This window comes from Echinops telfairi, unplaced genomic scaffold (genome assembly GCF_000313985.2).
Source record: "Echinops telfairi isolate 266 unplaced genomic scaffold, ASM31398v2 ScPeMD7_5592;HRSCAF=6446, whole genome shotgun sequence".
Classification (NCBI taxonomy): Eukaryota; Metazoa; Chordata; class Mammalia; order Afrosoricida; family Tenrecidae; genus Echinops; species Echinops telfairi.
Genome location: NW_022109491.1, coordinates 10,823,169 through 10,837,624, shown reverse-complemented (window position 1 = coordinate 10,837,624; position 14,456 = coordinate 10,823,169). Strand labels below are relative to the sequence as shown.

General features: G+C 56.2%; 1 protein-coding gene across 1 annotated transcript in view; it reads left to right on the top strand.

The window, feature by feature from the left end:
- Nucleotides 1-14,456, top strand: part of SLC12A5 (solute carrier family 12 member 5) — a 37,610-nt gene that overhangs the window by 7,673 nt on the left and 15,481 nt on the right. Inside the window, exons 2-10 of the mRNA XM_004698028.2 lie at nucleotides 5,583-5,677; nucleotides 5,990-6,121; nucleotides 6,642-6,788; nucleotides 7,645-7,699; nucleotides 8,182-8,312; nucleotides 10,568-10,809; nucleotides 11,494-11,705; nucleotides 13,883-14,053; nucleotides 14,319-14,417. Coding sequence (XP_004698085.1) covers nucleotides 5,583-5,677; nucleotides 5,990-6,121; nucleotides 6,642-6,788; nucleotides 7,645-7,699; nucleotides 8,182-8,312; nucleotides 10,568-10,809; nucleotides 11,494-11,705; nucleotides 13,883-14,053; nucleotides 14,319-14,417 — 1,284 coding nt within the window. The remainder of the gene's footprint in view (nucleotides 1-5,582; nucleotides 5,678-5,989; nucleotides 6,122-6,641; nucleotides 6,789-7,644; nucleotides 7,700-8,181; nucleotides 8,313-10,567; nucleotides 10,810-11,493; nucleotides 11,706-13,882; nucleotides 14,054-14,318; nucleotides 14,418-14,456) is intronic.

Here is a 14,456-nt window from a genome sequence, read left to right as displayed (position 1 = left end):
TGTATTCCCTTTAATCCTCACAAGAGCCCCACGAGTTTAGTTAGCCTGATTACTACCCTCTTCCAAAGGACTACGCTGAGGCTTAGAGCATTTCGGTCACTTGTCCAGCGTGAGGGCACACCTTTTTCTAGTGAATTTCTTCTCATCTCATCTGGTGGTTCAGCAGTTGGGGTGTGAGAGGCGGCGCGGGGGCGCCTCTTGCCCAGCAGAGCTCGCACCCACCGGGGCGGCCTGGCGCAGCGTTCCATTGGAATGCGCCCGGCGCTGTCCGCCGTTCTGGAATGCGCCGCACCCGGGGGCAGGGCCGGGGGCAGAGCCGGGGGCAGAGGGGTGGCGGTCTTTCTGCGGCCCCGAGCCGACGTAGATGAGCTCCGCGGGGGAGGAGGTGGGAAGGGGATGGTGGAACTAGAATAGGCTGACGTGGAGCTCGACGGAGCGGGAGGAGGGCTCAGTCTCCCCAGAAGGGACCCTGGAGTCCTGGCCCAGAGAGGGGACCTGCAGTGCTGGAGGGCGCAGTCTGCTGCAGTCCCTCTGAGACTTCCAGAGTCTCAGAAAGGTGGGGGAAAGGTGGCTATGGGAGATTGGAGCCATATGACAGCCCCCATCCGGGCTGCAGTGTCTCCTTAAGGGGACACTTGGTGCAATCGAGGTGGGGGCTCCCCCAGGGCTGCTTGAGGTTCAAGTCCAACCTGAAGTGTACCTCCCTCCTTCAGAGATTCTTGGAGTTCCTGGTCAGGACCGGTACCTAAAGGACCCTCTTTTCTCCCCTTCCCACCTCCTCTGGGTACCCTGGGGGCGGCAGTGGGCTTCCCAGGATTGGGTAAAGGGGTCGTTCTAGTCGGCTCTGGAAGCTCCCCCAGAGAAAGCTCAAGAATGGGGTCCCCGTGGCTGAGTCGCGGCGCGGCGGCGCGGACACTGCGGATTCGCTGCGGTGGGTGCGGAGATTCACTAGGAGTAGAGGGGCTCCGAGACCAAGTCCTGTCTCTGCGCCCGCTCTCCCCCTGCTCGGAGGTCTTGGGGCCAGCCACCCCCTTGGGTTCCCTGGGCCCCCGCCGCCCCCCAGCGGTCTCAGCCATTCATCACGGCTGTCAGCCGCCCCCACCCCCCACCCTTCGTCGGCGCTGCATCCCCTGCGCACCAGCGCCTCCCGCTAGCTCGCTTGCTGGTCTACGCTCAGCGCCTTCAAACGCTCCCCTGGGCATTGCCTGACCCTTGGGAGAGACTCCCATAGACGCCTCTGGGGGTTGGAAGAAGGACCCCAGAGCTGAAACAGGGGTCTTCCAGGGGCTAGTAGCCTGAACAGAACTCTGAGGTCTTTGGGGTCCTGGGTCCGAGCTAGGGCCAAGTGCTGCTGGAGGTGGCTCTGGCCACCAGGGCCCCTGTTCCTTTGTCTTAGCCCCCACCCCACCCCCCAATCCTATGTAGGACGGAGTGAAATACAGGACCCAGAACTACCGGCTGGCATCTCATCCATCTCCCCAGTGACCCTGGGGTCACCCCATCCCGCAGCAGCTTTGCTTGGAGGCGGCGGCGGTGGTGTGTGTGTGTGGGGAGGTTTTGTTGTTGTTCTTTTTTTTTTTGCAAAGTCGAGTCTGCGGCAATGCCAGGCATCCTGCCGCGGTGCCCCGTAGCGAAGGGGGGTCATTTCCATCCGGGATCCCCTTCAGATGCCCCCACTCTGGGACCAGGGCTCAGCTTGATAAATGATTTGGGGGGCACCCAGACTGTGGGGGTGGTCCAACCCCCACCCTGGCTTGTCTGCTCTGGGGCTAGAGCCTCCCAAGGCCCACCAGGGGTTTCTTCCCATGGGGGGTGGTCTCAGGAGGCTGAAAGAAGCGTGTCCATGGCTTAGGACTCCCTGCTCCCGAGCCCAGCCCCTGCCAGCCAGCTCCCAGACCCCGCTGTGGCCGGGACCACCTCTCTCTAGAGACCACCTCTCTCTATATCCAGGGTCCGGACCCAGCACTAGATTGGTCAGGACTTGGGTCTGGAGTCCTGGGCCCTAGAGAGGGAGACTCCTAGATGGTGGGCTGCAGGGGCGCTAAGCACCAGCAGGACTCGAGGGAAGAGGGACCCTCTGATTCAGAGTCCCGGGGCGTCTCAGATCCTAGGTCTTTGGGGGTGTGTATGAGAAGGAGCGGCTCCTGGCTTTGGGGGCAGCGGCAGGAATGAGTCAGTGGGCTCCCGGAACGAAAGACGAGCCTGAGAACACCGTCCCCCAGGTCTCCGGGCCCCTTGGGGTCTGACGCCCCCGTCCCACCCCCTGGAGTTGGTCTGGGGATTCCCCCCAGGCCCCACAGCCTGGGTCCCAGGCCCCAGGGGGCACTCTTCAGTCCGCCTCCGGCCGCCGCAGCTTAATTGAAAGCCGATTCGGGCTGAGCGCTCCCAGGGGGCGGGGGCGGGGCGGGCTCAGCCTCCGTCTGGCCGGGCCTCTCGCGCGCTGCTCTGCGTTCCTGTCTCCCCGAATCTGGGCTCCGGGGAATCAGGGCAGTGTTCTCCTCGCCGTCCTGCGCCGTGGAGAGCTCCACGAAGCTCCCCACCCCTCGCGACCTGGGCGCCGGGGGTCCAGCGAGGGGACCCAATCAGCCTTGGCAGACGAGGTGGGGAGCCTGGAGCCCGACCCAGGCGGCGGGCGGAAAGGGGGGACCCGGAACGAGCCTCCTGAGCCGCCCCCTCCCAGTCGCTCAGCCCCGCGCCCGCTGCCTGGGCCAGTCTGGCTCCGCGCTGCGCGTGGCGTTACATAAGCGGCTGCGGGCGCGTGGCCGGCATGGCGCTGCGCTTTCGGCCCGCGCGGTCGCCATGGAGACAGGCACGGGGCTGCCTGGTTGCTGGGTCTCTGGCCTGGACACCCCTCTTTTCCACTCTCCACAAGCCACTGGTCCCCGCGAAGGAGCAAAGGATTAGGAGGGGGCGCGAAAGGACACGGGTCGGTCGTTCTGGCCTCAAGAGCAGAGGACCCAGCCACGCAGCAGACAGGGCCCTCAGTATCTCAGTGGGAACAAGGGCAGTGGCATGGGGCCGACTGGATGGGACACAGCGTATGTTAATAAGGAGAAGCAGCAATACTATGTTTATGCGCCAAGGCACCCCCGTGTGTATTCCCTTTAATCCTCACAAGAGCCCCACGAGTTTAGTTAGCCTGATTACTACCCTCTTCCAAAGGACTACGCTGAGGCTTAGAGCATTTCGGTCACTTGTCCAGCGTGAGGGCACACCTTTTTCTAGTGAATTTCTTCTCATCTCATCCGGCTATTAAGGAAGCCCCCAGCTTGGTGTGGTGAGATGGGAGATAGCTTGTCAGGGAGATTGCTTGTCAGCCTTTAAATAGAGTGGGGAACTCACCCCTCTTATTTTTCCTCTCTTCTGTGCCCCGACAGCTCTTCTGTGATCTCAGGGGTCAGGAAGGGAATTTACCTCCAGTGACTTCCCCTGAGCACCTTATTAGGAGCTAGGTCCTACAACAAGGAGTCTTTGGGGAAGAGAGAGCTGTTGGCCCTTCTTCCCGGGAAGCAGCAGGAATTCCTGCCTTGATGACCAAGGTGGAAGTGGTGGCAGGAGAGAGTTGGCGGTGGGTGTCTTTGGAGCAGATGAGGCATCACTTCTTCCCCATCTGTCATTCGGAGAGTGTGAGATCAGGCTTATAACAGGAGGTAGAGGCCCTACCCTGGGGATGGGCCCTAGGTGGAAGGTTTCCTGGAGGAAACGGGGATTTGGAGAGATAGAGAGATGGAGAGGGGAGGGATGTCAGGAGATGCAGGGGCCAGAAGACTCAGAGGACAGAGGGCCTGGTCTTCGCTTGGGATTTGGTTGGTTTGTGAGGGTTTCTGCAGCGTCCAGAGAGCAGGATCCTGCATGGACCGGTGGTGGCTGGAGTCAGGGTGATGACTCTGGAACCTTCTCTCTCTCTCTGAACAGACCCTCCTCTGTCATCCAAGAGACTCTTGTGAGTGATCTCATTCAGGCCCCTGGCTCTGCATTCTTCCTGATTCCACCTCCTTCCTCTCTCCTGAGTCCCAGACTGACCCATATACTCCTGTGGCCTCTGGGCATATCCACTTGAGCCCCCCAGCCCCTAATCCTCAGCCAAACATCTTCCCCATGCCAACCTTCTCCCCTTCCAGTCTCCCCATCTAGCATCATCACCCACCTATTCCCCCCCAGGCCATGCTAGCACCCCTAGGTTTCATCTCAGACTCTCCTACCCTCCTGCTGTAAACATCTGGTGCAGAATCTGTGCTAAGAATTCTTGGGTCTGTCCATTGCCCTCCCATCACCAACCCTCCACTGGATTACTAAAAATCTCCCACTGGCTTCTGCATTCCTCACCTCAAAGTCAGAGTGATTGCTTTAAAATATGTCTGTTTGGGGGGCACTTCTTTGCCCAAAATTCTTCAGTGACTTCCTATTGTCTTGTAGATGAAGTCCAAGTTCTTTAGCCTGACCTGCTCTTCTGGTAAGGAGGATGCAGCCAGCACTTGCTTGGCAAGGCTCGCTTTTCACCTTCCCCTGCGGCTCCCCTATCCTTCAAGGCCACAAAATGGCCCTTCCTCAGACTCTAGCCAGATCGAACTTCTTCCTCTAACCCATTGGGTTCATGCTCACCTCTGGGCCACTGAACACAGTGTTCTGTCTGCCTGGAACCCTCTCCCGCCTCCCTCCCGTCTGGCTCTTACTCATCCTATAGCCCTCAGTCTCAACACCACTTCCTCTGGGAAGCCTTCGGTGACCTCCTGAGCTGGGCTGAGTGCCTTCCCTGTTGTTCCCACAATCCCCGTTCATCTTGGATCACAGCACTTACCTTCCTGGGATGGAAAAATCAGGTTACTGGCTCATGGGCTCCTTAAAGCCAAGGATGAGGTCTGAGCCTGGTTTATCCCCCTGCACCCCGGCTGGCACGTGGTAACCCCCAAACCAATCAAGCAACCAAAGACACTGCTGTCGAGTTGAATCTGACTCATAGTGACCCTGTAGGACAGAGCAGAACCGCTCCTGTGGGTTTCTGAGCCTGTGACTCTAGGCTCCTCCTTCTCCCATGGAGAGGTCCACATCCACTGAATTCATGGTGACTTAAGGGGCATAAAGGGTGTAGCAGGTCTCTGATGGTGGGAGTTACCTCTCCAAGAAGTGCAGTTTTCTTGGGGTCTTAATCGGAGGCTTCTCTCTCCCAGAAACTGGGCTTCTGCCTGGAATTGGGAACGGTGATGAGGGAGCCCAGGTGACGCCCTATAGAGGCTTCTCTGTCTCTGAAAGGACCCTCCTCTGTTGGGGGGGTGGCGACAAAAGCACACCCCCCCCCCACATCAGGTTGGGCCACTATGGTCAAGAAGGGGTCCATGGAGAGTCTTAAAGGTACACAGGTCAATGACAAGAGCGAGGAGGCACTTGCACCTTGATCAAACACCCATGCCAGGGCGTGCACGCATGCCGTCAACCCCAAATCCTGCAAGGGAACCCACATTGGCTCCATTTTCCCAACGTGCAAACTGAAGTTCAGAAGAGTGAAAGTGGCCACACAGCTGTGTGCCCAGGTGGACAGAGGCCAAGCAGCTGGTGCCAGACCCCTGACTCCACTGCCTTCACAGGTGACAGCAACCCCAAGGAGAGCAGCCCCTTCATCAACAGCACGGACGCTGAGAAGGGCAAAGAGTATGATGGCAAAAACATGGCCCTGTTTGAGGTGGGGATCACCCCCCCACTCCATCCTCTCCATCCATCAGCTGCTCCCACCCTCCCTAGGGGGAGCCCCCCTCTCATAGCTCCCTTCAGTCCACCTTCTTCCTCTCTGAATTTATTTCCTCTCTCCCTAGGCCCTTCTTTGGAGGCCACCCACCTCACCCCCGTTTCCCAGCCCACTGACCCCTCCTCCTTCCCTGTTTCATCCCCACATCAGTAAGTTTGCCTTCGCTCATCTCATCTCTGTCCCCTCCCATCCAGCTCCTCCGATCTCTCCCTGAATTCTCAGCCGCCTGATACTGTCTCTCCTCTGCAGGAGGAGATGGACACCAGCCCCATGGTGTCCTCCCTGCTCAGTGGCCTGGCCAACTACACCAACCTGCCCCAGGGAAGCAGGGAGCATGAAGAAGCAGAAAACAATGAGGGTGGAAAGAAGAAGCCAGTTCAGGTAGGGACCTTGTGGGCCAGAGAGGAGCAGGGAGGAAGTATGGGGAGGGGAAATGGAATCGATGGTAGGATGGATGGTGGAGGTCAAGGGATGGGAGTCGAGGGTTGGGCTAGGTCAGGGGTTCTCAACCTTCCTAATGCTGTGACCCTTTCATACAGTTCCTCATGTTGTGGTGACCCCCCCACCCTAAACTTATTTTTGTTGCTACTTCCTGATTGTCATTTTACTACTGTTATGAATTGGGTGACCCCTATGAAAGGGTCGTTTGACCCTCAAAGAGGTTGAGACCTGCAGGTTGAGAACGGCTGGGCTAGAGGGTGGAATGCGAAGGAAAGCGGAAGGAGTTTATGTGACAGAGACAAGAAGGGTGGGGCATAAAAGTTGGAGCAAGGAAGGGAAGGGGGATAAGCATCCCAGGGGGGAGGGATGAAGCTATGGGGCTGGAGAGAAGAGGATAGTGGGAAATGGGGAGTGAGGAGCTGGAGTGGGGCTGCAGAGACCCACTCTGGCCTCTCTTCAGGCCCCGCGCATGGGCACCTTCATGGGCGTCTACCTACCGTGCCTGCAGAACATCTTTGGCGTCATCCTCTTCCTGCGACTCACCTGGGTGGTGGGCATTGCAGGCATCATGGAATCCTTCTGCATGGTCTTCATCTGCTGCTCCTGCGTGAGTGACAGGCCTTCCCTTCCCCACGCTTGACAGCTGGGGCTGGGCAGCGCCTGGGAGTGGGCAGAGTCCGGGGGTGGGTGCAAGAGACCTGAGCTTCTTATAGTAACCACTGCTTAGGGTCTCAGAGAATAAATTAGGTCTGACTGGTTCCTCCTGAATCTCATGGCACAGCCTTGTCCCTTTGGACTGTCAACCAGCATTCACCTAGGTGTGCGTGTGTGTGTGTGTGTGTGTGTGTGCGCGGTGCGCGCGCGGGAGTGCATTCACATACATTTGTAGTTACACAACCAATGAAGAATCATTGCATCATTCTTCATCTAGGAGAAAATAGGATTCTCTCATCATCTCGATCCAAGGCAACATTTGGGTAGGTCTAGACTCGCAAAAAAATGGGATTATATGTCCCAGACAACAGGATTCTTTCCATTCCCTCCCTAGAAAACAAAGCAAAACAAAACAAAAACATCCAGTCTTCACCTAACACTGGCCTTCTTGCCACCGTCTGTTTCCTCTCCTCTAACATTAGAGACCCCCGGGCACGCGCTGTGCCATTTTATAGACGTGGAAACGGAGGCCGAGGGCGTGGGGAGTGACGTGGTCAGGTCTCAGGGCTGGGACCGCGGCGCTCTCGGGCGGGATGCGGTGGGGAGTGCTTCTCTGTGTGCATGGTGAAAGAGAGGTTTGTTTCCTTGACAAGGAGGGCTTGGCAGGAGCAGAGTTTGGAACAGGCCCAAGGAGGTGCTCAGCAGAAGGGAACTTGTGGTTTGGCGGGTGTGTATGGGGTATAGGACTTGGCTCCCCCCCAGGCCCCGCCGCCCCCGCCCAGTCTCCCCTCTCTGGTATCTCTCCACAGACGATGCTCACAGCTATCTCCATGAGTGCCATCGCCACCAATGGTGTCGTGCCTGGTATGTGACTGGGGCTTCCGGGAGGTGGCGGGACCTGAGGGGCAGGAGTGGGGCCTGGTTTGGAGGGGAGAGGGGTGGGACTGCACCCAGAGGACCTCAGAGAAAACATCGCAGACCTGGGAGCTGGTCCATAAGTGCCCATGGGGTAGGTAGGTGCAGCCCTTTGGGGGAGAAGGGAGGGGAGCAGTGTCTGGTGTTGAATGGGAGCAGGGCAGCCCTCTCCCCTCAGCCTGGCCCTTCCTCTCCGCTAGCTTGTTTTCTGAGCCATGACCTCTTTAGAGGAGTAATTAGCAACTTGGTAATTGGTGCTGCAAAGCACAGGTGGGGTGGCTGGCTGGGTCTTCTGCCGGGTTCCTCTCTATGGCGGCAGCCTGTGAGGGCTTGAGAGGTGCCCCCCCCCCACCTGAGTCAATGAGCCCCCTCCCTGTAACAGCAGCCAGGGCCCTCTTGCATCTCTCACTGATCCTAGCTTCTCTCTGCAGCGGGAGGCTCGTACTACATGATTTCCAGGTCTCTGGGGCCAGAATTTGGGGGCGCCGTGGGCCTCTGCTTCTACCTGGGCACCACCTTTGCGGGGGCCATGTACATCTTGGGCACCATCGAGATCCTACTGGTGAGAGGGGCCAAGGAGGAGGGTGGGGTCCCAATTCACCAGCACTCCCTGGACACCTCCCCGAGACCAGCCAGTCAGGAAGGGCCCAGAGGAGTCAGCAGTGGTTCTGCTCTGACAGTGTGCGTGGTCCAGTTGGGGCGAGGAAAGGCAGTCGTTATATAACCCCAGCAGCTGCCAGTCCTCAGGCCCCGACTGGGCTCCCAGCCGAGCTCTGAGTGCTTTACAGTTAGCATGTGGAACCCTGATGTGGCCTATGTGTCATGGTGCCCATGTTACAAAGGAGGGAGCTGATGCTCGGAGAGAGAAAGTGACACGCTCATGGTCATTCAGCCACCAAGTGGCAGGGGTGGTGGGTGAGAGTAAGAATCCTGGCCAAAGCCCTAGGAGGAAGAACAACATGCAAGCGCTCCCATTAATGCTTGCTTCCCACGTGCCAGGGGCCGTGCCCAGAGCACTCTGAGTGCTCATTGTCGAGGGTGGATGGTGACTGGGTGACAGCACAGAAGGATGTAAGGGACTCGTGTCAAGAGATCCGTTCAGAGAGGTGACGCGGGGAAGGGACCGACCACTTCTTAAGAAGCCAAGTGGCTGGGCAGCATTTGTAGGAGAGGGTCTCCAGTCTTCGGTGCTGGGAGTGGAAGTCCCTTGGTATAGAGAAAGTAGAGCCGGAAGTTAGCAAGCGTCTGTCCTTTGTAGCCCTTCCTGGACCCGGAATATTATAATTTTTTCTCTTATCTTCGCAACTTTCTCAGGAGTTGGAAGAAAGCAAGGCCCGGTCAGTTTGAAGGATGTGTGGAAGGGACTAGTGCTTTCCCACAACCCCACGTGGCCTGGGAGAACCAGGGCAAAGCCAGCCTCTGGGGATAGAGGCGTGCAGGGTCCCCAGCGAGCAGGGTCCCCAGGGTGGGTGGGGAACCTGAGGCCCTAGCAGGTGAACAATGAGAGAAGAGTTAGAGAGCTCTGTGAATTAAATAAATTAAGTCTTTGGGGTGGCTGTTATTGCAAAATCAATTCTGCCTTCTGTATAAAGTCAAAACGATATGGAAGTAGGAAATCACCCTCCCCCCTCACCGAGAAACTTGCCTAGATGTTTCATTGGGTTTCCTCCCAGTGTGGCTTTTCCTAAGCAAGATGGCACCCTACCGTTGTAAGTGATAAACCCAAAAACTCCACCCTCACTGCCGCCCAGTTGGCTCCGTTCACCGCAGGACAGGGCAGAACGGCTGCTGTGAATTTCCGAGGCTGTAACTCTTAATGGGAGTAGAAAGCCCCGTCTTTCTCCCATAACTACTAGCTAGCTTCCTGGGCTCGTTTGTAAACTATAACCATACTGTAAGTCGTTCTCTCTTCATGAAATCACCTTGTGGATATTCTTTATAAGCCTCAAACTGCTGTATGAATACAGACACAATCATATTTAGTGTCACAGTTTAAGAACATGCAGATGTATGCAAAGAAGAAAGATGATGCACATTTTCTCTGCTCAAGACAATCCTTAAATGTTGGTGTATCTTCACACACACATACACAGATACTCACACATGTGTATTGATATGCACATTATATTTGAGAGACTGAGATTGTAAGACACCTTCTTAAAAACAAACAACCTTCTCTCTTATATAAAAAAACAACAAAAAACAATCTGATGTTAAAAATGTGATATAACATGGTAAGCTTTTTGAATCAGTCCACATAAATTTGGTTTCACCCTGTTAAAACAGCTCCCCATCAGAATGTGTTCGACAACCAATGCACGTCCATGTTTCTATTAGGGAGGGAGGTGCCCTCGTGGCACCGTGGACCACTCACTGAGCTGCAAGCCACAAGGTCTGGGGCTGGCACCTAATGGCTCTGAGGGAGAAAGGTGAGGCTAACTACTCCTGTCAAGACCGAAAGTCATGGAAACCCAACTGGGGTCATTCGACCCTGTTCTAGAGCGTTACTTAGGGACTAGGCGGCAATAACTGAGGTAGAAATTACCACGGCAACAGATGATCATTATGAAGGACAACCGGTAATAAAACAATAGCTCTCGACATCGTTGTCACAGCATTCTAAGTTTTGACTGCATAATAATCTCGGCAGGTCCCTTAAGCATTCCTCAGTCACTGGATGTTTCTCCCAGTCTTGCACTGTTGTCATGGTGAGCATCTCCCCGCCCCTCAAAGCCCTGTGTGTAATTCTGTGATTTCCCTGGGAGAATGCTCAGTTGGGCCTTACTGGGTCCCTCAGCTGACCTCCTTGCCCCACAGGCTTACCTCTTCCCAGCCATGGCCATCTTCAAGGCCGAGGATGCCAGCGGGGAGGCAGCAGCCATGCTGAACAACATGCGTGTGTACGGCACCTGTGTGCTCACCTGCATGGCCACCGTGGTGTTTGTGGGCGTCAAGTATGTCAACAAGTTTGCCCTTGTCTTCCTGGGCTGTGTCATCCTTTCCATCCTGGCGATCTATGCAGGTGTCATCAAGTCTGCCTTCGACCCACCCAACTTCCCGTGAGTGCTACCCCTGGGAGCTTTCTCCCACTTTGACTTGAATTCGGGGTCTTCCTGCCAGTCACGGCCACAGGCCCTCTCCCTACTTCTGATCATCTGAGCGGTTGTGGGTCGGGAGCAATTTTTCTTGGAAGGAGAAATAACTTCAAGGGTGGGATGTCTTTTCTGAGTGTGGGGACAGTTTCCCTTGTGAGAGTCAACAGGGAGGGTGGACTTCCCAGGGTCTTCCTAAGCGGGGACAATTTGTGAAGGGGAGGACATTTTCTGGATGGAGAAAACTCCCTGGGATGGGACAACTTTTTGTTGTTAGACAGCTTTTCTAGGATGGGGAGAGACACAAATGAGGTGGCCCAGGGGCTCAGCATCCTCTTGGTTCTGCCTATCTACCTAGGGCAAATTGCCCTCCAGCCCTTTGTCCAGGGACCATGTTTGATCGCTGTCCATGGTTCTGGAGTGTGGCATTGCCCTAAAGCACTGGTTCCCGTCCTGGGCTGCATAATAGAACCACTTGGGAGGAGCTATAAACAAACCCTGGTGCATGGGCTCCATCTCAATTAAACCAGAGTATCTGGAGGTGGGGCCCTGGCTGGGGTGCTTTTTACAGGGGCCCCTGTGGCTTCTGCTGAGAAGCAGGGCAGCAATGGTAGGTCCAGCACCATTGTCCTCCCTTGACTCTCTCCCTAGGATCTGTCTCCTGGGGAACCGCACACTGTCTCACCATGGCTTTGATGTCTGCGCCAAGCTGGCTTGGGAAGGAAACGAGACAGTGACCACGAGGCTCTGGGGCCTTTTCTGCTCCTCTCGCTTCCTCAACGCCACCTGTGATGAGTACTTCACCCGAAACAATGTCACGGAGATCCAGGGCATTCCTGGTGCTGCCAGTGGCCTCATCAAAGGTCTGGGGGAGGGGAGCGGGCTGGATCACAGGGCATGCAGCAGGGATTCTAGGTTAAGCGGTCAGGATTAAGGGGTTCTCCTAGGATGCAGTTAAACTTAACCAGCTTGAACTGAGCATCTACTCTGGACCATTTCTGTCGGTAGCATCAACGAGGGCTAGAGGTGAATAAGAGCCTTCAGATGGCCCACCACCTTGTGGGGCAGGAAGTCATTCACTTAGCAGTCTTCAGAAGCACCTACGAAGCGGTGCAAAGCTCTGCAATGATCACTAGCAGCACAAGATAAAGAAGTCGCCATCTTTGACCTTGAGCAGGTCTAGCAGCAGAGACAGATGTTAGCACATGCATTACAATACCCGTTAATGTGTACCCAATGAGGACAGACTGCTCCAGGGAGGGCGTGCTCCTGTGTCCAGGACAGCAAGACAAGGCTTCCTGGACTCACCTGAGGAGGGTTTTGAAGGACAAATAGGAGGTTCTCGCTTATCCTAAGGGAATCACCGACAGAAGAACAGCTTGTCCAAGAGCATGCAGACATGGGAGAGCATATTGCATCCTTCCAACCGCATGTAATGTGTTATGACTGGGGCACAAAGGACAAAGGAAAGAGAGGCAGGGCTGAGGTTGGGAAAGCTGGCAGGAGTCACGTGGCAGCCCTGCAAGCTTCGCTGAAGAGATGGGCTGTGCCCAGGCCCAGGTGGGGTCACTAAAGCACTTTGAGTAAGGGCGGGGCCTGTGTCCAAGCTTCACTTCTGAAGAGTCCCTGGGCCGCTGGTGCAGGTGGGTGAGAAGGTGAGAGGAGAGAAACAGGGAGGCCAGGAGGAGGCTGATGCTGTCAGCCCAGCGGAGACACACGATGCTCTTCTGAAGCAGAATGGTGGGGCTGTGTTTGGGGGAAGGAGCTGTGGTCCTCACCTGCAGGTAACCCCACCTCAGGGGACATGGGGAGCCACAGGTGACGGGGGAAGAGGTCAGAGGGCCCAGCATCCCACAAGGCCCAGGATTGCTTCCACAACCCAGAGCCACCCGGCCCCATGGGCCAGTAGTACCAAGATTGGAATCGCCGGCATGGAGGGAAGGTGCAGATCTGAGAAATACTTCCGAGGGATAACAGGCAGGAACGAGAGACAGCTTTTTCCCTGGGAGGTGGGGGGAAAGGGCCCCTTGAGGGCGGTGCCCGGATTTCAGAATTGGTGGGAGTGCCATTTGCTGAGCTAAGGGGCCTGCGTAAGGAGCGGGTGGTGAGGGTCAGTTGGGGGCATGCACAGTCAGTCTGGCATGGGTGTTCCTGGGCCTCTTAGCCCACCAGGTTGAGCTCTTGGAGGGCAGGGATGAGCTAGAATTCATTCGCGAGACCCTCGCAGGCCCCAAACAGGCATGTTGGAAAAGCTGATGGAAATAAACTGGAGCCAACGCTGGGTGGGGAGTGAGAACTTGAGCCCTATTTTTGGTGTTTCAAAGTTGTGGTAAATAATGCTTAACATCAGGTTTTCAACGTTAACCATTTTAAGTGTACGGCTCGGTGACATCAATCGCATTCATGACATTGTGCAACGGTCACCGCTGTCTTCTTCCAAATGTGCCTGCCACCATTCTTCCCTCGCCCCTCCCCCAGTCCCTGGTGACATCCAATCTCCAGTTTCCATATACTTGTCTGGCGATTGCATAGAAGTGGGATGATACAGTGATCGCACCGGTGTGCCTGGCTTATTTCACTCAGTGCATCTTTTCAAGGTGTATATTCATGTTGGAGCAGATGTTAGGTCTCGTCCCTTTTTTACGGCTGGTTATTATTATTAACATTTTGTCTAAGTCCTCCTCGTACTCAGTGATGGTGAGGTGGGTTACGCATTGGGCCGCTAAGCTCAAGGTTAGAAATTCAGATCCACCAGCCACCTCGTGGGAGAAAGATGAGGCTTTCTGCTCCCATAAAGGTTTACAGCCTCAGGAACCCACCAAGGGCAGTTGTACCCTGCCCCACAGGGTTCCTGTGAGTCAGAGTGGGCTCGCTGGCAGGGAGTTTTGGAGACTACAACATCTCACTGTGTGGGTAGATCATGTTTTGTTTATTCATTCATTTGTTGTTGACCCTCACCTTTCGACCACGCAAGCTTCTGTCCCCGAGCTCTGGACCGCTGATGCTGGCCCTTGCCCTGAGCCTCTCCTGTTCCCCACAGAGAACCTCTGGAGCTCCTACCTGACCAAGGGGGTGATTGTGGAGAGGCGGGGCATGGCCTCCGCGGGCCTGCCCGAGGGCACTCCTGTTGACATGGACCAGCCCTATGTCTTCAGTGATATGACCTCCTACTTCACCCTGCTGGTTGGCATCTACTTCCCCTCCGTCACAGGTGAAGGGGAGAGCCGGGAGGGCGGAGTCAGGATGGGGGTGGGGCGTGGAGAAGCCGTGGCGACACTGGGCTTTCTCTAGGCTGACATAGATGCCAACTGCACGGGCTGCACCCCTCGTGGGGCAAACGAGAGACTTAGGGACAAGAGACCAGGGAACCCCCAATGTCTCCCCATGTGCCGGCATGCAATCCTGGGTTTCCTTCCCGCGGGCTGGCTCCTGCTCCCACTTCCCTGGCTCCTGCTCTATTTTCCCTCTGTTCCCAGGGATCATGGCTGGCTCAAACCGCTCCGGGGACCTGAGGGATGCCCAGAAATCTATCCCCACAGGCACCATTCTCGCAATCGCCACCACCTCAGCTGTGTGTATCCTGTCCTGTTGGGTGGGGACCACAGGAGGCGGGG